At 37.0% G+C, this 23,108-nt stretch overlaps 1 protein-coding gene across 1 annotated transcript; it reads right to left on the bottom strand.

The window, feature by feature from the left end:
- Window positions 1-2,116: 2,116 nt before the first annotated feature.
- Window positions 2,117-3,069, bottom strand: LOC104678233 (olfactory receptor 51H1-like). Its single transcript, XM_010383463.2, is given in 2 exon segments — window positions 2,117-2,529; window positions 2,532-3,069. Coding segments are annotated over 2 exon segments (951 nt in total).
- Window positions 3,070-23,108: the final 20,039 nt, after the last annotated feature.

Here is a 23,108-nt window from a genome sequence, read left to right as displayed (position 1 = left end):
TTACCTATTATTTCACAGCTGAGGAAATTGAAGCTCAGAGAGATTTTTTAATAACTTTGCTGTCTAAAAGTTAGCAAGTTGCAGAAATGGTACTCAAGCCTATTTCAGAAATGGTACTCAAAATTTTGAAATAAGTCTTATTTCAAAGCTTTTCACCTTAACCATCATGCTAAACTACCTTCTAATGTCAATTGTTTCCATTCGGGTCTTCAGGGACTATGGTTTAAATTCATCTTCCTTAATCTGTCAATTTCATAGATTGATTTCCAACTGTGTGCCCACATATGGTTTAAGCTTAGTTTAGTCTGGAATGCAACTATTCACAGTAGACAGTCAATTAATAATCCTGATTATATCTAATCTACCCTGGCTTTTTATACTTTCCCCCACCTCAAGACAGAGTCTCGCTCTGCCACCCAGACTGAGTGCAGTGGCGCGATCTCCACCTCCTGGGTTCAAGCTATTCTCCTGCCTCAGCCTCCCTAGTAGCTGGGATTATAGGCACCTGCCACCACACCTGGCTAATTTTTGTATTTTTACTTAAGACAGGGTTTCACCATGTTGGCCAGGCTGGTCTCAGACTCCTAACCACATGATCCACCCACCTTGGCTTCCCAAAGTGCTGGGATTACAGGCATGAGCCACTGCGCCCGGCCCTTTTTGTACTTCCTGAAACATTTTCCAAATATATTCTCACTATATATGTATGAGTCACACTGAGTAAGGATGCTTATCTCAGTATCAAGGAAGATCAAGTAACTTTATAAAGTTACACATCAGGTAATGCTCAGATGCATAAGTAAACACCACCCCCTTTTCCTGGTTCCTATTAGCGAAGATGAGTGACTGTGAAATTTTCAGATAAGATTTATGAATATTAAATAAGAACAGAAAGAATAGGAAGTATTACATCAATCTTAATATAGCTCTCATTAATTCATTAATTCAAAAATATATATTAAGTGTCCACCATATGGTCTAAACTACATTACACCCTTGGGTTGTGATGAAGTGGGATAAAAGAGACCCTGTTCATATGGGGTATATATTAAGCACAAGTCAGAAAAGTCCTCTGAACAGAAGTGAGGCTGAGTTTGAGTTCTAAAGCTTATGTGAAATTTCTTATTTTTCCAACTCACTGAATGCACCATTTTCTCAAACTCTGCACATGCTATTTATTTTTAATATTTTTTCTTTTCTGATTCCAACCCCTTAAATATGTACACCTTATGTTATAAAATGTATAAATAAATACACAAATAAAGGCAAAAGAAAATAAATGTTCTGTGTTCATCACTGAATACCAGAGTAATTCTAGTGGAGTAAGAGCAGTCTGGACAGATTTCTCAAAAAAAGTTATTAAAAAATGACATTCAACAGAAAACTATTCAGCAATAAACAGGAATAAACTACCAATACATGCAATAACATGGGTGAATCTCAAAAGCATTTTATTAAGAAGCTAGACACAAAAGACTATAATACAAGGTTTCATTTGCATGACACTCTGGAAAAAGAATTGTTATAGGGAGGGAGAGCCAATCAATGCTTGCCGGTCAATGCTTGCCCTCTGGTGGGTGACAATACAGTGGTTGACCACAAATGGGCAGCATAAAGAAATCTGGGGAAGTGATAAAATTGTTCTGTACCTTTGTTTCGGTGGTGGTAACACAATGCATTTGTCAAAACTTGTAAAACGATATGCCAAGGTGAGTAAATTTTATTGTACATAAATGTTTGAAAATTTCTTATATACAATTTTAAAGTATAAAAGTTTATGTTTTATCAAGCTAAAATAAATTATTGCTCTCATCAAAACCATTATACAATTTCATTTCACAACCAATTATATTTGTACTGTTCAATACAGCAGCTACTAGTTACATATTACAACTTAAAGTTACACTTAAATCAACTAAAATTAAGTACATTTAAAATTCAGTTCCTCAGCTTGCACTAGCAAAATTTCAAGCAATTGATAACCATGTATGGCTACTAGTTACTAAACAGCAGAGAAATAGAAAATATCCACTTCTGTGGGAATTTCTATTGGATAGTGCTGTGTTTGATACTTTTCTCTAACTTAATTGCATTTACGTGGAAATAGTAGATGCCATTAAGGGCTAACCCTAGCCCCACAAAAGGCCTGGACAATCCGCCATCGGATCTGCTTGGTTGTAACACTGTACACAATGGGATTGAGCACAGGAGGGAAAAGCAGGTAGATATTGGCCATGAATGTGTGTATTAGTGGTGACAAATGCTTCCCATAGCGATTAATTAGGGTCATACACATCAGAGGTACATAGAAAAGCAGCACTGCACAGATGTGAGAGAGGCAAGTGTTGAGAGCCTTGAGCCTCTCTTCCTGGGAAGCAATGTTCAATACTGCGTGGAGGATTAGAATGTAAGAGGCCAAAAGTATCAAGACATCTAATACAATGATGAAGATCACAGCCAGCAGGCCATAGATGCTATTGACACTGGTGTCAGCACAGGCAAGCCTCATGGCATCCTGATGGAGGCAGTTGCATGGGAGAGGACACTGGAGTGACAGAAAGGTAACCTTTTGATGAGCAAAGGCACAGGGAGCAGAGTCCCCACACTCCGTAGCAAGACTGCTGCTGCAATCTTGCTGATGACACTATGAGTGAGAATGGTAGCATAGTGCAAAAGAAAGCCGATGGCCACAGAGCAATCAAAGGCCATGGCCACGAGAACACCTGATTCTACTCCCCTAAATGTGTGGATGAAGAACATCTGAATAAGGCAGCCACTAAAAGTTATTGAATACCAGTTGAACCAGTGAACACTGACCATGGTAGGCATGGAAGACAGTGAAAGGCTGAGGTCAGTGGCAGCTAACATGGCTAGAAAATAATACATGGGCTCATGGAGACTTTGCTCAACTTTGAGGACAACAAGGATGGTGACATTTCCCAAGATCGTGGTGCTGTAAAGAAGACAGAGGGGCAAGGCCATCCATAAGTCTTTCTCTGGCATTCCTGGAATCCCAGTCAGTGTGAAGAAGCTCTGGTGGTTCTCAGTAGTTTGGCTGCGTGGTGACATAATGGAATAGAGGTTTGACTAGGGTAAAAGAGAAGAGCTCAGTAAGTCAAATAGCCTTCAACTGGAATCAGTAGCAATAAGTATTGAGATGGTAGCTGTAAGAGGAAGTAACTTAAATATTATTCGTGCACACCCATGTTCAGTTTGATACAGAAACCAGTATCCCCTGCTTCATGAAGCAAGAATGCTGCTACTAAGCACAAAATTTTAAAATATTTAGGAGGAAGAGAAACAAAAAACCTCCAGTCAACATCTGCACATAGTAGGGACATATGCAATTCAGAAATATCAAGAAGCTACCTGTCTTGCAGACTGCAATACTAGGGAAGAATTTGGCATTGTGTATTTACGTATATAATAAACACTAACACCAATAACCATGAAGAACATAACCACAATCCTAATATGAGGGTGGTTCATAAACACAGATGTGCAGATATAAACATATGGATGTATGTGTGTGCATCTTGGTTGTGATCTTAAATTGTTTTGATTTTCATATGATCATTTCCCTCTTCAGTACTCAATTTCTCAATCACTTCCCTCTTTGACACTTGTGTGATGTGAGATGGAAGAGGAAAGACACATTTTAAGAAATTTAAAGCTCTGACCTTCTGTATCCCTAAGAGTCTGTGAGTACTAAAGGGATCTGAGCCTGCAGCAAGTGAGGGAGGAAGAAGTCACCTTGGCTCCCAAGGAACTTAAAAAAGACCTACTGTGGTAGGAAGAATAATACCCTCAAAGATGTCCTCATCTGAATCCTTGAAAACTATCGACAAGCTACTTTGCATGTCAAAAGAGAATGTTCATATGTAGTTAAAAATTAAGAACCTTGAGATGTAGAGTTTATCCTACATTGTCCAGGTAGGCCAAATCAAATCACAGTAGTACTTAAAAATGAATAACCTTTGTCAACTGCAGAGAACCAGAAAGATGGCAGCATGAGCAGGACTGGACATGAATTATTGACATTGAAGATGAAGGAAGGGAACCAGAAGACAAGGAATATTAGCGGCCTTTAGAAGATGGAAAAGGTAAGTGAACAGAATTTTCCCCTAAGTCTACAGAAAATATTGCAGAAACGAATGCCTTAAATATTGGTTTTAGCCCAGTGAGACCCATTTTGGACTTCTGATCTAACGAACGGTTAAAAATAAATATATATTATTTTAAGCCACTAAGTTTGTAGTAACTTCTTATGGCAGCAATAGAAAACAGATACCCAGGAGCCACAGAAGAGTTGCTTTAGTCCCTTTTCAGAAATATCCAAAGTCTTCCCATTGTCATTCTCATTTATTCAGGCCTTTTTCTTCAGTATGTTCTTCCATGCAATTAGATTTCTCTGTCCTAAGGTGCATCTAGAAAGGAATTTTGAGATTTACTTTTCTCTTCATTAAGAAGCAGAATGATCTCCAGCACTTGCAAAGAGTTTTACAACTACTATATGGTTCAGCCAGATTAAATCCATCCATGGAGAATTTCCCAAAAGACAGGTTCAAACATGGTTCAGATTACTGAAGTCAGTGTCCTGGGTGTTAAAACTCATCAAGAAGATTTTTCCTGTTTCTCCTTAGAGAAGACCCATTCTCTTCCTTCCATACTCCTATGTGGCCATTCTAATAAACGTCATCTTGAGTTAGCAGCAGCTACCTTTCTCACTGTAACTCCAAGTAAGGCCTAGTTAAATCTGTGGGGAATCACAGATATTAATGTCTACTACTTGCAGTGAAAAAGATCAGATTAAAATCTTGGTGCCACACAATCAGTTCTCTTCCATTTCAATTTTTTGGTGTCGTCTTAAGAACATATATCCAAATGTGCAGCTGAGTTAATCACCTTTTCAGGCCAGTCTAACCACAGCTGACAGAAGGTTCAGGACTAGAAGAAAGAGTAGTGCTATAGTGGCTCTGAAATTTGTATTTATCATAACTCTTCTGAGAATCTCAGAAAGGGTCTCCCAGTTAAGACTGGATTAAGAAAATGTGGCACATATACACCATGGAATATTATGCAGCCATAAAAAAGGATGAGTTTGCATCCTTTGTAGGGACATGGATGCAGCTGGAAACCATCATTCTTAGCAAACTATCACAAGAACAGAAAACCAAACACCGCATGTTCTCACTCATAGGTGGGAACCGAACAATGACATCACTTGGACTCGGAAAGGGGAACATCACACATCGGGGCCTATCATGGGGAGGGGGGAGGGGGGAGGGATTGCATTGGGAGTTATACCTGATATAAATGACGAATTGATGGGTGCTGACGAGTTGATGGGTGTAGCACACCAACATGGCACAAGTATACTTATGTAACAAACCTGCACGTTATGCACATGTACCCTAGAACTTAAAGTATAAAAAAAAAAAAAGAATGCATACACACACACACACAGACACACACACACTCCTCCCAACACACCACACACACATATATACAAGCAAAGTTCTGCATAAAAAGTAAGTGAATTCAGATATTTTAGAAAACCATCTATGGACCCAGGTTAAGAACTCTTTCTTTAAGAAATTATTTTAAATAAATGAAATAGGAGCCTTGGTCATAGAAAGTAACAAAGCCACTAGACAAAATCCAGAGCTACACACAAAAGACAGAGAGCTCTGGACACTTGCGAATAAACAAGACAGAAAAAAGTCACTCCAAATTTCTCAGTCAATAATTTAGTGCAGTACTGTCCAGTATGGTAGCCCCTAGACATATGCATCTATTTAAATTTAAATTGATTAAATTAAATTACAATTTCACCTTACTTGTACTAACCATATTTTAAATGTTCAATAGCCACATGTGACTAGTGGCTACTGGATTGGATAAAACTGTTGTAGAATATTTTCATTTTTGCAGAAAATTTTATTTGAAACTTCAACAACTGGAGCTGCAGGCTGCAGACTTAAAGGATACCAACATCCTTGCTGACTTGAAAAATAACGAGTCTGATTGGATTGAGGGTCTTTCACTTGTATAATAAGTGTCTCTCTTTACCTATATATCTGTCTCTCTTTACCTATATCTCTCTGTCTTTGACTCTGTTTAGGGAAGTTGTAAAGAAAAATCGCTTTAAAAATAAAGGCTCTGGGGTTTGAATCTTAGTTTTATGACTTTGAACAAGTTACTTAATAATCACTGTGCTTAGTTCCTCACTTCTTTAAAATAAAAGTAATAGTACCTACCACAGGGTTGTTAAGAGCATGCATTTGGAATATTGATAGAGCACTTAGATAAGCACCAGGCAAATAATAAAGACTCAATAAAGTTCAGATATAATAAATGCCCATGCACTACCTATAAACTTAGTAATGTTTGCTTGACTCTCAAAAGAGTTTGCTTATCTCTCAAAAGATTTGTCATGAAATCTATTTATATAATTCCAAAGTTATGCACCTACTTTAATATATACTATTTATATATGTTGATCAAAGTCTGTATTACCTAAAACTTTCTATCCCTCAGGCAGTTTATGCCAACATTTAATACCAGTGGCTTCCCGGCAGTGGCTGTTGTAGGGTTCAAGACAGTGGATTCGGTGGATCTGTCTCGATGACTTTGCACCTTATCATTAATGCTTACGGTAAAGGATTTAGTGAAAGCAAGCCTCAGATAAACCAAAGATGAAAAGACAATATACTAGTAGAATTCACATGTAGTAAAAATCAGTAAGAAAAAGTAAAGAATAAGAAAATTGATTATGAGTGATGAGCAGCCACAAAAGAAACACTACACTGGCAATCTAAGCACCCTAATCCCAGAGACCAGCACAGACCTTCCAGAATTTGGGACAAGGATAGTAAATGAGGCCCTTGATTACTTAAGATCTCATGAACCAAGGAAAAGTTGATCATGTTTAATTAATTTGTTGATAAGTGTCTTCAAATTTGTTAAGTTTCTACAAAGTACCAGATGTGTCGTGAGTAATCAGAGGACAAAAAGAAGCATTTTTCTTTTTCCATCCAAGACCTGTTAGCAAAGAACATATGGAAAGCAAGATGAGACACATGAGTGTACTGTATAGCTGGGGTTGAATGACGGCATGTTTTACAGGTGGGTCCATATATCTAGCTTGTCTCATCAGCTGACTAGCTTAATTCTGTCTAAATAATAGTGGTAGACCATGGAGAGAGTTGAGCCTAAACTTTCCTCACAGCAGTAGGACAGGAGCTTCTGTGGCTTCAGAAGTATATGTGGGGGTCAAGGTGGAGAAGGAGTGGACATTGAGAGTCCTTCCCTTCTATGTAGTATTGAACTTCACTTGCCATACTCTTCCACGCAGGCAGGAAGATGGAAAGGCTGCTCTCTGAGGAACAGGCATGAGCATACTATACTCTTAAAGGATCTGAGCTGCTAAGTAAAAGCTGGCCCTTTGGACTTGTTTCTTGTGGGATCCATAGACTAGTCTCACTAGGATAAGAAACTATCTGCTATTGACCTTGAGCTGGGACTCAGAAGAAGGGGCTCAGGAGTGAGTGGGGGAAGAGGACGGACAATGATCTATATGGCTCTTGTTTTACTGACTAGTTTTTGGTAGAATCACATAAACCCCTTGCCACTTACTTCCCACATCTACAGTTAGAAGTGTTAGTTCTATTTTAATGAAAAGGAGAAGGAAATGAAAAACTAATGCTTGCTGAGCATTGTGATCATTCTAGACTCTTTATTGGTATTTAAAAAACACAAGCAATGTAAACAGCACAAGCTTTGCGTGTTATCCTAGATAGACAATAAAAGAAATAATGGGCAGACACTTTAAAATTATTTTAGTCCTTTAATAATAAACAATCTAATATTTATTGAGTGCTTGCTCATGTTCCAGGCTCCGTTCTTAGCCCTTTACATGTCCTATCTCATTTAGAGATACAAAAACCTTAGTGGAAAAGTATTATTATTACTGCTAATGAATGCACTAGAAAAACAAGGGTCAGAGAAGTTGATTAACTTGTACCAGATCCCAAAACTAAAGCTTAAATATAGGTTCTCTGATCATTGTGCTTTGAAGTTCTGTTTAGTTCTAAAGGAGAAGATCAACATTTAGTCACAGGGGAAATTTCTGCCATTAAATTCAAATTACAGATAAAAGAGTGAACGGGGCTCAACACACAATCTCCTTCACCTCTACCACTCATTGCTGACCTTTACATTTTTCTATGAACTGTCCATACTGCAGTCTCTGCCATTCTGTGACAAGGTCCTCAAAGAAAGCACTTCTCAGGCCTCAGATATTTTCCCCAACTCACCCAAAGCCTGGTCTAGGAGACAAGAGTCTTTTCTGATGTGTCAACCACAGCAGGACCCTTGCCCAGAATTTCCCCTGGAGTGATTCTATGGAGACATGAGCATGTGACTTCCTGGAGATGCCCCTGGAGTGGAAGGCTACACAGACCCAGACTTCTAGCATGCTAGTCTACTTTTATTCCCAGAGGACCTGGTTTTGCCTAATACAGATCTGTGGTAGCAACCCATCCAAACGCAGAATTATTCTCGGTCCTATATGAATGTGCATCACTATATTGAAATACATTTAAGCCCTAGTGCTTAATTTTAATAATTCTCTGTCTAAAAAGAAAAAGCTGAAAGAAAAATTTACCCTTGTTTCACACACCATTGTGTTATTTTCCCATTCTCTTTTCTGTTTCACAGCAAAGCCTCTCAACATTGTGGTCTACAATCCCTGTCCATACTTCCCATTCTCTCCTCAATTCACTTCAATGAATGTTCTTTTTCACACCACTGAAACAGTATGTGCAGATGTCACCAATAATCTGCTTATTGCTACACTTAGCAAAAATTCATTGTCTTACTCTCCTGTTTGTTCTTCAGGATTCAATACAATAGAATATTGCTGCAATGTTGAATTATTTTCCTTTATTGGTTTCTCTGAAATCATGTTTGTTTGATGTTTCCTCCTACTTTAATTTACACTCTTTATTATTCTTTGATTGTATGTCTTCTTCCTAGAGCACTAAATGTCAGTGTATCTTTTATTTGATCTTTTTTCCTCTATTTTAACTCCACTTTCTCACTTACTGATATCATCAACTACCACTGCTTTAAATATCATCTGCATACTGATTAACTACAAGTGTATATCTTCAGGCTACAATACTGTCTTGATCTCCAGATCAGCTTCCTACTTGATAACTCCACTGTAATACAAGTAGGAAACTGAAATTTAACATGGCAAATACTGTGAAATGAAAACAAAAATAAAATGTTTTCTTTTCATCTGCTTAAGGTTAATTTCAGTAAATCACTAACCAAACCACAATTCACCCAGTAACCCAAACTAAAATTCAGGTCTTTTCTCCCTCTCTTACACATATCTAATCCATCACCATGGTACTATTCAGTGATTCACTGTGCCATTTTGATTTTTCTATTAACACATTATTAGCTATATTTTGAGTTATTTTTCTTAGTAATTATTCTAAAAATTAGAAAATCCATCTTCACCTTATGACTCTCTAGTTCACATTAATAGTGTCTTAATCACAGTAAAATATTTCAGCTTTTCCACACTGTAGCTCGATTTTATTTTATCCTTTATGAAACTATTTTAATACATATTCCACCTACATGATATAGACCATATAATTCAGTGTCATTATTTATTTAAACAACTGTTTTTAAAAACATATTTTAAAGATAATACAATATTTACATAAGCAATCTTTTATATTACTCAATATCTATCATTTTCAGTGTATTTTCTTTTATTATTATTATTAATAGTATACTTTAAGTTCTAGGGTACATGTACACAATGTGCAGGTTTGTTACATATGTATATATGTGGCATGTTGGTGTGCTGCACCCATTGTAACTCATCATTTACATTAGGTATATTTCCTAATGCTATCCCTCTCTCTCTCCCCACCTGACGACAGGCCCTGGTGTGTGATGTTCCCCACCCTGTGTCCAAGTGTTCTCATTGTTCAGTTCCCACCTATGGGTGAGAACATGTGGTGTTTGGTTCTCTGTCCTTGCAATAGTTTGCTCACAATGATGGTTTCCAGCTTCATCCATGTCCTTACAAATGACATGAACTCATCCTTTTTTATGGCTGCATAGTATTCCATGGTATATATGTGCCACATTTTCTTAATCCAGTCTGTCATTGATGGACATTTGGGTTGGTTCCAAGTCTTTGCTATTGTGAATAGTGCCACAATAAACATATGTGTGCATGTGTCCTTATAGCAGAATGGTTTATAATCCTTTGGGTATAGACCCAGTAATGGGATGGCTGGTTCAAATGGTATTTCTAGTTCTAGATCCTTGAGGAATCACCACACTGTTTTCCACAATGGTTTAACTAGTTTACAGTCCCACCAACAGTGTAAAAGTGTTCCTATTTCTCCACATCCTCTCCAGCACCCATTGTTTCCTGACTTTTTAATGATGTCCATTCTAACTGGTATGAGATGGTATCTCATTGTGGTTTTCATTTGCATTTCTCTGATGGTCAGTGATAATGAGCATTTTTTCATGTGTCTGTTGGCTCCATAAATGTCTTCTTTTGAGAAGTGTCTGTTCATAGCCTTTATCCACTTTTTGATGGGGTTGTTTGATTTTTTTCCTGTAAATTTGTTTAAGTTCTTTGCAGATTCTGGATATTAGTCCTTTGTTAGATGGGTAGATTGTAAAAATTCTCTCCCATTCTGTAGGTTGCCTGTTCACTCTGATGGCAGTTCCTTTTGCTGTACAGAAGCTCTTTAGTTTAATTAGATCCCATTTGTCAATTTTGGCCTTTGTTGCCACTGCTTTTGGTGTTTTAGTCATGAAGTCCTTACCCATGCCTACATTCAGAATGGTATTGCCTAGGTTTTCTTGTAAGGTTTTTATGGTTTTAGGTCTAACATTTAAGTCTTTAACCCATCTTGAATTAATTTTTGTATAAGGTGTAAGAAAGGGATCCAGTTTCAGCTTTCTTCTTATGGCTAGCCAGTTTTCCCCACACCATTTATTAAATAGGGAATCCTTTTCCCATTTCTTGTTTTTGTCAGGTTCGTCAAAGATCAGATGGCTGTAGATGTGTGGTATTATTTCTGAGGGCTCTGTTCTGTTCCATTGGTCTATATCTCTGTTTTGGCACAAGTACCATGCTATTTTGGTTACTGTTGCCTTGTAGTATAGTTTGAAGTCAGGTAGCCTGATGCCTCCATCTTTGTTCTTTTGGATTAGGATTGTCTTGACAATGTGGGCTCTTTTTTGGTTCCATATGAACTTTAAAGTAGTCTTTTCCAATTCTGTGAAGAAAGTCATTGGTACCTTAATGGGGATGGCATTTAATCTATAAATTACCTTGGGCACTATGGCCATTTTCACGATATTAATTCTTCCCATCCATGAGAATGGAATGTTCTTCCATTTGTTTGTGTACTCTTTTATTTTGTTGAGCAGTGATTTGTAGTTCTCCTTGAAGAGGTCCTTCACATCCCTTGTAAGTTGGATTCCTAGGTATTTTATTCTCTTTGAAGCAATTGTGAATGGGAGTTCACTCATGATTTAGCTATTCATCTGTTATTGGTGTATAGGAATGCTTGTGATTTTTGCACATTGATTTTGTATCCTGAGACTTTGCTGAAGTTGCTTATCAGCTTAAGGAGATTTTGGGCTGAAATGATGGGGTATTCTAAATATACAATCATGTCATCTGCAAACAGGGACAATTTGACTTCCTCTTTTCCTAATTGAATACCCTTTATTTCTTTCTCATGCCTGATTGCCCTAGCCAGAACTTCCAACACTATGTTGAATAGGAGTGGTGAGAGAGGGCATCCCTGCCTTGTGCTAGTTTTCAAAGGGAATCTTCCAGTTTTTGCCCATTCAGTATGATATTGGCTGTGGGTTTGTCATAAATAGCTCTTAGTGTTTTGAGATATGCCCCAATCAATACCTAGTTTATTGAGAGAGTTTAGCATGAAGGGCTGTTGAATTTTCTCGAAGGCCTTTTCTGCATCTATTGAGATAATCATGTGGTTTTTGTCTTTGATTCTGTTTATATGATGGATTAGGTTTATTGACTTGAGTATGTTCAACCAGCCTTGCATCCCAGGGATGAAGCCAACGTGGTGAATAAGCTTTTTGATGTGCTGCTGGATTCAGTTTGCCAGTATTTTATTGAGGATTTTTGCATTGATGTTCATCAGGAATATTGGTCCAAAATTCTTTTTTTTTGTTGTGTTTCTGCCAGACTTTGGTATCAGGATGATGCTGGCCTCATTAAATGAGTTAGGGAGGATTTTCTCTTTTTCTATTGATTGGAATAGTTTCAAAAGGAATAGTACAAGCGCTCTTTGTACCTCTGGTAGAATTCAACTGTGAATCCGTCTGGTCCTGGACTTTTTTTGGTTGGTAGGCTATTAATTATTGCCTTAATTTCAAAGTCTGTTTTTGGTCTATTCAGGGATTCAACTTCTTCCTGGTTTAGTCTTGGGAGGGTGTATATGTCCAGGGATCCATCCATTTCTTCTGGGTTTTCTAGTTCATTTGCATAGAGGTGTTTATAGTATTCTCTGATGGTAGTTTGTATTTCTGTGGGATCAGTAGTGATATCCTCTTTATCATTTTTTATTGCATCTATTTGATTCTTCTCTCTTTTCTTCTTTATTAGTCTTGGTAGCAGTCTATCAATTTTGTTGATATTTTCGAAAAAGCAGTTCCTGGATTCATTGATTTTTTGAAGGGTTTTTTGTGTCTCTATCTCCTTCAGTTCTGCTCTGATCTTAGTTATTTCTTGCTTTCTGCTAGTTTTTGAATGTGTTTACTTTTGCTTCTCTAGTTCTTTTAATTGTGATGTTAGGGTGTCAATTTTAGATCTTTCCCGCTTTCTCTTGTGGGCATTTAGTGCTATCAATTTGTCTCTACACACTGCTTTAAATGTGTCCCAGAGATTCTGGTATGTTGTGTCTTTGTTCTCATTAGTTTCAAAGAACATCTTTATTTCTGCCTTCATTTCATTATGTACCCAGTAGTCACTCAGGAGCAGATTGTTCAGTTTCCATGTAGTTGAGTGGTTTTGACTGAGTTTCTCAATCCTGAGTTCTAGTTTGATTGCACTGTGGTCTGTGAGACAGTTTGTTATAATTTCTGTTCTTTTACATTTGCTGAGGAGTGCTTTACTTCCAACTATGTGGTCAATTTTGGAATAAGTGCAATGAGGTACTGAGAAGAATGTATATTCTGTTGATTTGGGGTGAAGAGCTCTGTAGATGTCTATTAGGTCTGCTTGGTGCAGAGCTGAGCTAAAGTCCTGGATATCCTTATTAACTTTCTGTCTCGTTGATCTGTATAATGTTGACAGTGGGGTGTTACAGTCTCCCAATATTATTGTGTAGGAGTCTAAGTCTCTTTGTCGGAATCATATAGACCCTCTTTGTAGGTCTCTAAGGACTTGCTTTATGAATCTGGGTGCTCCTGTATTGGGTGCATATATATTTAGATAGTTAGCTCTTCTTGTTGAATTGATCCCTTTACCATTATGTAATGGCCTTCTTTGTCTCTTTTGATCTTTGTTGGTTTAAAGTCTGTTTTATCAGAGACTAGGATTGCAACTCCCGCTTTTCTTGTTTTCCATTTCCTTGGTAGATCTTCCTCCATCCCTTTATTTTGAGCCTATGTGTGTCTCTGCACGTGAGATGGGTCTCCTGAATACAGCACACTGATGGGTCTTGACTCTTCATCCAATTTGCCGGTCTGTATCTTTTAATTGCATCATTTAGCCCATCTACATTTAAGGTTAATATTGTTATGTGTGAATTTGATCCTGTCATTATGATGTTAACTGGTTATTTTGCTCGTTAGTGGATGCAGTTTCTTCCTAGCATTGATGGTCTTTACAATTTGGCATTTTTGTGTAGTGACTGGTACTGGTTGTTCCTTTCCATGTTTAGTGCTTCCTTCAGGAGCTCTTACAAGTCAGGCCTGGTGGTGACAAAATCTCTCAGCATTTCCTTGTCTGTAAAGGATTTTATTTCTCCTTCACTTATGAAGCTGTGCTAACAGTGAGCGAGGTTCCATGGGCATGTAACCCTGCAAGCCAGGCACAGGATATAATCTCCTGGTGTTGTTTGCTAAGACTGTCAGAAAAGCACAGTATTAGGGTGGTAGTTTTCCAATTTTCCAGGTACCATCTGTCACGACTTCCCTTGGCTAGGAAAGGGAATTCCCCAACCCCTTGCTCTTCCTGGGCGAGGCCATGCCCTGCCCTGTTTCAACTCACACTCCAGTGGGCTACACCCACTGTCCAACAAGCCCCAGTGAGATGAACCCAGTACCTCAGTTGGAAATGCACAAATCACCTGTCTTCTGCATTGCTCACACTGGAAACTGTAGACTGGAGCTGTTCCTATTCAGCCATCCTGGAAACTCCTCCAGTGTTCTTTATTTCTTCCTTGGATTTAATTAATGTCTGGTGTCATTTCTACTCACCATGAGGACATCCCTTAACATTTCTTGATTTCTCATAGGGTAGATTTTCTAGCAATAAAGTCTTTAAGCTTGTATTTATTAGGGAATTTATTTATTCTACCTTTGTTTTCGAAGAATAATTTCACTGAATACAGAATTCTTGAGGGTTTTTGTTTCTCTCAGAACTTTATAAATGTCAATCCAATGCCTTCTAGCCTCTGGCTTTTTTTTTTTTTTTTTTTTTTTTCCTCCTCAGGTGAAAATATCATGCATTGATTCAATTTGTTAACCTTGTACTTGGTGAGTCATTTTTCTTTTGCTGTTATCAGTCTTGGTATTTCAGCAGTTTTATTATGATTTACCTATGTGTTAATATCTTTACATGTATTCTAATTTAGTTTTCTTGAACTTACTTAACCTGTAGACTAATGTATTTGTTATTCAATCTAGAACAGTTTTAAAGTTATATTTGCAAGCATTGATTCTGTCACTTTCATTTTTTCTTCAGGAACTTCAATCACACAAATTTGGTGTGCTGATATTGTCCCACAAATGTCTGAAACCCTATTTATTTGTCTTAAATATTTTTCTACATATTATTTGGATTTGACGTTTTTTATTTACTTAGCTTCATGTTTATAGATTCTTACTTCTACCATCTTAAATCAGCTATTGAGTCTATCTAGTAATTTTTAAAAAAAATTTTGGTTCATTGTAATTTTCAACTCAAATTTCTGTTAGCTTTTTAAATGCATTCTTTTTCTCTATGGATATTATGTATTTGTTCAATCACTATCATCACATTTATTTTAATTATTTTAATATAATTTTTAATGGTCTCAACACATTTATAATACACTATTGGAATTATTTGTTTGCTAAAATCAATATATGGGCCTTTTCCAAGTAAAATTCTACTGATTGTTATACTTGCTTTAACTTTCAACTTTTATCTTAAATTCAGGGGTATATGTGCAGGATGTGCATGCTTGTTACATAGGTAAATGTGTGCCTTGGTGGTTTGCTGCACAGATCACCCTATCATCCAGGTATTAAGCCCAGCATCCATTAGCTCTTCTTCCTGATGCTATGCCTCCTCACACACCCATCCCTCCAACACACTTGAGTGTGTGTTGTTCCCACCATTTGTCCATGTGTTCTCATCATTCAGCTCCCACTTATAAGTAAGAACAAGTGGTTTTTTTTTTTTTCTATTTCTGGGATAGTTTGCTAAGGATAATGTCCTCCGGCTCCATCCATGTCCTTGGAAAGGACATTATTTCATTCCTTTTTATGGCTCCATAGTATTACATGGTGTATCTATACCACATTTTCTTTATCCAGTCTATCAATAATAGGTATTTAGGTTGACTTCATGTCTTTGCTATTGTGACTAGTGCTGCAACGAATATGCACATGCATTTGCCTTTACAATAGAACAATTTTTATTCTTTTAGGTATATATTCTGTAATGGGATTTCTTGGTCAAATGGTATTTCTGCCTCTAGGTCTTTGAGAAAATGCTGTAACTTCTTCCACAATGGTTGAGCTAATTTATACTCCCACTAAGAGTGTAAAAGTGTTCCTTTTTCTTCCCAACCTTGCCAGCATCTTTTGTTTTTTGACTTTTCAGTAATAACCATACTGATTAGTGTAAGACAGCATCTTGGCCGGGCATGGTGGCTCACACCTGTAATCCCAGAACTTTGGGAGGTCAAGGTGGGGGCAGGAGTTCGAAACCAGCTTGGCCAACTACTAAAAATACAAAAATTAGCCAGGCATGATGGCGCATGCCTGTAACTGTAACCCCAGCTACTCAGGAGGCTGAGGCAGGAGAATCGCTTGAACCCAGGAGGTGGAGGTTGCAGTGAGCCCAGATCACATCACTGCACTCTAGCTTGGGGAACAGAGCGAGACTCCATTAAAAAAAAATAAAGGACAGCATCTCATTGTGGTTTTGATTTGCAGTTCTCTAATGATCAGTGATGTTGAACTTTTGGTCATATGTTTGTTGGTCACATGTATGTCTTCTTTTGAGACATGTCTGTTCATGTCCTTTGCTCACTTTTTAATTGGGTTGTTTTTTTCTTGTAAATTTGTTTAAATTCCTTATAGATATTAGATATCAAATGCATAGATTGCAAAAGTTTTGTCCTTTTCTGCATGCTGTCTGCTTTCTCTGTTGATAGTTTCTTTTGCTGTGCAGAAGCTCTTTACTTTAATTATTTCCCATTGGTCAATTTTTGGTTTTGTTGCAATTGCTTTTGGCATCTTCGTCATGAAATCGCTCCCCGTGCCTATGTCCTGAATGGTATTGCCTAGGTTTTCTTCAGGGATTTTTAAATTTTGGGTTTTACATTTAAGTCTTTAGTCCATCTTGAGTTGATTTTTGTGTATGGTGTAAGGAAAAGGTCCAGTTTCAGTTTTCTGCCTGTGGCTAGCCAGTTCCCCCAGCACCATTTGTTAAATAGGGAATCATTTCCCCATTACTTATTTTTCCACGTTCTCCCTGTGAAATGTCCTGATGACTCCTGCTTGCAAGCTCAGGAGCAAATGTCAAAAATCAGATGGTTGCAGGTGTGTAATCTTCTTTCTGGGTTTTCTGTTCTTTTCCATTGGTCTATATGTCTGTTACTGTACCTGTACCTGTACCATGCTATTTTGGTTACTGTAGCCTTGTAATATAGTTTGGAGTCAGGTGGCATAATGTCTCCAATTTTGTTCTTTTTGCTTAGGATTGCCTTGGCTATTCAGGCTCTTTTTTGGTTCCACATGAATTTTAAAATAGTTTTTATAACTGGGAAGAATGCCAATAGTAGTTTAATGGGAATGGCATTGAATCTATAAATTGCTTTGGGCAGTATGACCATTTTCATGATATTGATTCTTCCAATCCATGAGCATGAAATGTTTTCTTGTTTGCTTGTGTTTTCTTGTTTCCTTAAAAGTCTCATAGGTTTTTGTTATCAACCAGGTATCATGGATATAATAGAAACCTTAGATTCTTAATTGCTTTTAAGAGATTTGTTGTGTTATTAAATTTTCTTTTGTTTATTTTTAGTAACTTGTATGAATTTAAACTGAAATTTGTCTTCTCAAAATAAATCTCTTGCACTAATTGTTGCCACTGATCATTTCAGATCACTCGTATTTCACATTATTACACTAAGTGTAACCACTGATTACTTCCAGATCATTTTATTTGTATTCCACTTCCTTAGCCTGGCTTCCTAGGAATTGCCCATGAGTATACACGTCTTGGTGGTATGCCAATATTGAGGCAGAAATTGCTGTTAAAACCCTTCAGTCAGAAACACTTGCACTGATTGATTTGAGTGGTGTGTGTAGCATACATTTAATATTCAACCAGTTTTCAAGTCTCTCTTTGCTTTCTCATGCCATAAAGCTCTCTCCAGTTTCTCTCACATGTTTGAATACTTTATCACAAAGGCAGAGATATATGGAGAGCCCTTCCATAACAATAATTTCCAGGTTCTCCCTGTAAAATGTCCCGATGACTACTAAAACTGTGGATGGTGCTTGTTTATTTCCTACTGAGTTTTCCAGTCTTAGTTAACCAAGTTTTGCTTTTTTCTTTCCACCTGAAATTGAGTCTGCACTGTCTGGCAGCACAACTGCTGGTTTGTCAACCACTCCCAACCTGGTAAAACTACTGCTAAAACAATTACTCCTCTTACTCCTCCTACTCCTCTGTCAGAGGAAGAAGAAGAAGAAGAAAGAAAAAGAGGAAGAAGAAGAAGAAGAAGGAGGAGGAGGAGGAGGAGGAGGAGAAGGAGGAGGAGGAGGAAAGGGAGGGGGAGGGGGAGGAGGAGAAGAAGAAGAAGGAGAATAATAATAATTTGACAATGGTAGGAGAGTGGTATTTTGGCCTGAAGTTGTAAAGGCTTTCAAGAATGAATGTTTCTCAACATGTTGCCTGTTTTAGTTAGTTTTCATAGAGTTAATTTTTTTTAAGTTTTTTTTGGTTCATATATTCCCCCTTTTTGAGCAAAGAGGATTCATTAGTTCTACTTCAGAGGAAATTTCCCTTCCTAATAATTATTTTTCATGTTTTAGAGTGTTTTGCATTAAAATTAAGCAAAGAAATTAGACAAATACTGGCTAATTTCTTTTTCCTAATGTAAAAGGAAACCAGATATCTGATGCTAGTAGAGATAATCAAACAGAGGAAAAAATAAAGTGTCATAATTTGGAAGCAATGAAAGAATATGTGAGGCCTTTGGCAATTAATTTATAATTTCACTAATAAATCAATTTAAAATGAGAATAGTCAACATGCTTATATGACTTTCATTAGGCCTATTTGGTTGTATAAATGCTGATGGGAAGGAGGAGGAATAGCTGGACTTCACCAGTAGAACTCATTTAAGAATAGCTAACAAGGAATGCTGAATGAATGAGTGGTTAAATAACTTTCCCTAAGTCCAAAGAGCTGAAAAAATTAAAACTGTAAATTAAAACATGGTATATAAGACTCATGAACTCTGTTCTTTTTATTATATTTAACCATTTTAGATATGGACAGGAACACTTTTGATGGATTAAGCTCCCGATAATAGGAAATTAATGGGATAATATAGGAGTCTTTGTGAAGTTGATTCTAGCGGTGGCATCAGTTTCTGTGACATGGAGGAGTCAAGGCCTGATATCTTCAGGGAAGTTCAAGCCACCAGTTTAACACTCAGCGGGGGTTGCATCAAGCATTTTGTGTGTTTTTAGTTCTATCCCCAATAGTATTTCAGACAGAAATATTCACATTTTTTTATTAAAAATGTATTGACACATATTATAAAGCCCTAGCTCTTAATGTTTATAGCTTGCATTGTCTCTTTTTGGTTGTAGTACATAGTGGGGAAGAAATGGGTTTAGAAATTAAAAATAAATGAATAGCCTTCGGCCATATGATCTCAATCATGCCTAAACTAAAGCATCACCACAAGAATTGTTTGTATGTGACTTTTGTTTTCTGCTGTGATTATGTGAATATGCTTGTGATGGAAAATAAATGAGATCAAAAGGGCATAAAGATGTGATAGAAAGGGTCTGTGAACAATTTAAGGCCTAACCACACAGAGGCACAGACTAGAGAAACCAGCTGTTCCTGTATTTTTAAGAATTACCTCATTAATGCAAAACATCCTTACAGAGAAATACATTAAATTAAATGCAAGAAATTATACATGAGGTATTGGAATAACAATTCAGAAAACCAAAGAAGTTCAGCAAATTCAAAGAACTTTTTTTAGATGCTCCTGATAGGCAGAGTCCAGACAATCATTCTATCCATTCCAAACAACAGTAAACTCCAGCTCTGTTTCATGGCAAATTGCAACACTATGTCATCATTGAGACTGAGACCAGCTTTGGAGTGAGAAGACCTCAACTGAAATTGGGCTGGAACTGTAAATCTTACTTAGTGATTAAACATGATTCAAATCAGTGTGTGTTTGCGCATGCATACACATGCAATTGTGTGCATGTATGTGAGTTAACACCTGGCTAAGACTATGCAAATAAAATTAAAATGAAGAAAAATTTTACATATATGTTGACTGAATAGAGGACAGTCTGATAGATAAAGGAAGGGTTTAGAATCCTTAGGGAAATTAGGAAGGGATAGCTCAAGTGGCACTACATAACACCCTTCACGGGAGTTCTTTCAGAGAAGTTGTGAAATCCTTGGAGAATCTTGATGACTCCAGACATCAACAGAGGTTTGAGCAGTCTTATAAGGGCCTCTACATGCTAGTCTCAGGAAAGGAAAGCAACCAAATTAATTCTGAACCATAGCACCAGGTTGATAAAGGTAATAAATTAATCTTAAAAGATTTTTTCCATGTCCTTTACATAGCAAGCTCTGTGTAAGATTATTTAGGACATTTTTAAATTAAATCCTCACAAAGATTCTAGAGAGGAATGTGATAAGGACAGATGAGAGTAGTGTATAGAGGGTCATGTGGTGGTAGAAAGCAAAGATGGAAAGAAAAGGTAAAATGCAGGTGTTGTTATTAGGAGTAAAAGAAGAAGACATACACTATGGGGAGGACGTAGTGCAAGGCTAGGCATAAAATAAAGATGGAATGGAAGAATGTATAAGAATTTCATTGGGAGATAGAGAAAGGAGGTGTCTGGAGTTTAAAGAAGATTAAAAGAAAGAATATGAAGAATGGAGATAAGAATGAAAAAAAGAAGATGAGGGTGAAACACTGATTCAGGTAAGGAAAATCAGAGTCAAAAACAGTAAAACATCAGGGATAAACAAGAATCAACTATTTGCATGGAAGAACAGGGCTTCAGCAGGTCCTCAGGACTTCAGGAATGTTAAAGATTTTTCAAGTAGGTCCCAAGAAAAACCACTAGTAGGGATGAACCAATGAACCAGCTGGTCGTTCCCACCTGAAAACCAGAAGAATGGCTGGGGATACAGAACAGCAGGCCCAAACAAGTGAAGGCTCTCACTTAACATTTAAAGTAAAACAAAACCCCTCCTCAGAGTGCAGGCAGAAGGTTAGGCAGGCATCACAACGTGCTTTGTTTAGATCTGACCATTGTGATTTCTGGGAGGGAAGGGCCCAAATTTTTTTTTTTTTTTTTTTTTTTTTATTATACTTTAAGTTCTAGGGTACATGTGCATAACGTGCAGGTTTGTTACATATGTATACTTATGCCATGTTGGTGTGCTGCACCCATCAACTCGTCAGCACCCATCAATTCATCATTTATATCATGTATAACTCCCCAATGCAAGCCCTCCCTCCTCCCCCCTCCCCCCTCCCCATGATAGACCCCAGTGTGTGATGTTCCCCTTCAAATTTTGTCAGAAAGACACAACACAACAAGTATGAGTGGACTACACTACCTTTCAAAAATTCTTCTGTGTCTAAGATACCCAAATCTGTAAAATAACTTATTAGCAGTCACGTTTTTCTAACAGAAAATCCTCATCCTAGAGCAAAGAAACGAGGTAGAAAAGGTAGGGAAACTACTTGTTCTTACATGCCTGATCTTACCCCAACTTCGGAGCTCCCAGACGAGATTTTGAAATGTTTTTCGCTCTTCTCACAAGTACCTAGGTGAGAACAAAGACACCATAGTACCTCTCACAGACTCCCAATTTAAGTTTTTGTCTGTGGTCTCTTAGAAAAATAGATTTTTCTCTTTGTTGAAGATTTTTAATTCATATGCAGGAGATCAGAACAGAGTTTGAGGGATTATAAGACTTCTTTGGAAAGAAGATTGACATTCAATAATCCATATTCACCCATTCATTGTTTTATGTCTTAATTGCACTAATATGGAAAAAATTGATAATGCCTTGCATATGCTCAATGAGGTGATGAACCATAAAACAGTCCTTTACATCAGGAAATTTTAACTTCTAGTAGGAGAGATGGACATTAAACAAATATGTTTGCAATGTTTAACTATACTCACTGATAAGAAGGAAGAGCCCAAAAATATGAAAACAACATATGAGGAAACCTTAAGCTACTATGGATGTTTGGAATTGGCATAATTGGGAAGGATAGCTAGGCTTTGCTTAGGCAAAGAAGAGCTTCACGAGGGGTGAAGAAAAACGTAAAGACCTGGAAAGAATTCATGGAGAAACGCTGTATCAGGAAGTATCTCACTGGGACCCAGGAACTTAAAGACTGCAAATTTGGCTGGATTAAAGAGACTGAAGGGGAGAGTAAATGGTGTGAGTTGGTGCTAGAGAGGTAGGTAGGGGTTGAATCTCGCTTTACATTGAGGGCTAAGATAAGGATTTAGAGCTTTGTTCTAAGTACATTGGGAACCCTTAAAGGAGTTTTGCTTGAAATAAATAAATGAGATTTATATTTGTTCTAAAAAAGTCTATTCTAACTGCTGAATGAAGAATGTATTAGAAGGGGGCACTCATGGATACAGAAAGATCAGTTAGGGAGCCTGAAAGAACTGGGCTAAGTATTACCTTATACCTTATATGTGGTTGTTTATGAGCCAATAAACTTTATTTTTGTCTAGCTATCTTAAAATGAGACTATGGAAAATTATAAATTGTTTAAATTTCTAAAGATTAAATGTTAAATAGAATAATTTCATCCAATAATGTGTCTATTTGCATATGTAATTCATTACAATTATCCTTACAATAGATATCCAATACTCTCTCTCTCTCTCTCTCTCTATATATATATATATATATATATACACACACACACGAACATATTAGATTTAAAAAAGGCAAAAACTGCAATTACTTTTGGACCAACCTAGTATATTTATGTGTATGTGTATATAGAAGTTCATATGTGTATACTTGGAAGCTGTATGTATCTATATATATATATCTATATACATATAGATTCATATATACATAAGCATATATACATATATACATATATACATATATATACATATATATAAAATACCCTCATACACATGGATTTATGTGGATATAGGTTGTGATGACTGTGGGATTGTATATAGTCATGAGTGTGTTTAGATGGTATTGTGAGGTTTTTTAGTGGGGTTTTTAAAAATTATTTAGCAATATGCTCTATGTTATTCAGACCTTGGTTATGTCTACTTCTTTTCTGCTAAACCTTGAAAAC

The sequence above is a fragment of the Rhinopithecus roxellana genome, chromosome 15 (genome assembly GCF_007565055.1).
Source record: "Rhinopithecus roxellana isolate Shanxi Qingling chromosome 15, ASM756505v1, whole genome shotgun sequence".
NCBI lineage: Eukaryota > Metazoa > Chordata > Mammalia > Primates > Cercopithecidae > Rhinopithecus > Rhinopithecus roxellana.
Note: the sequence above shows the minus strand (reverse complement) of the source record. Positions and strands in the feature narration are given on the sequence as shown.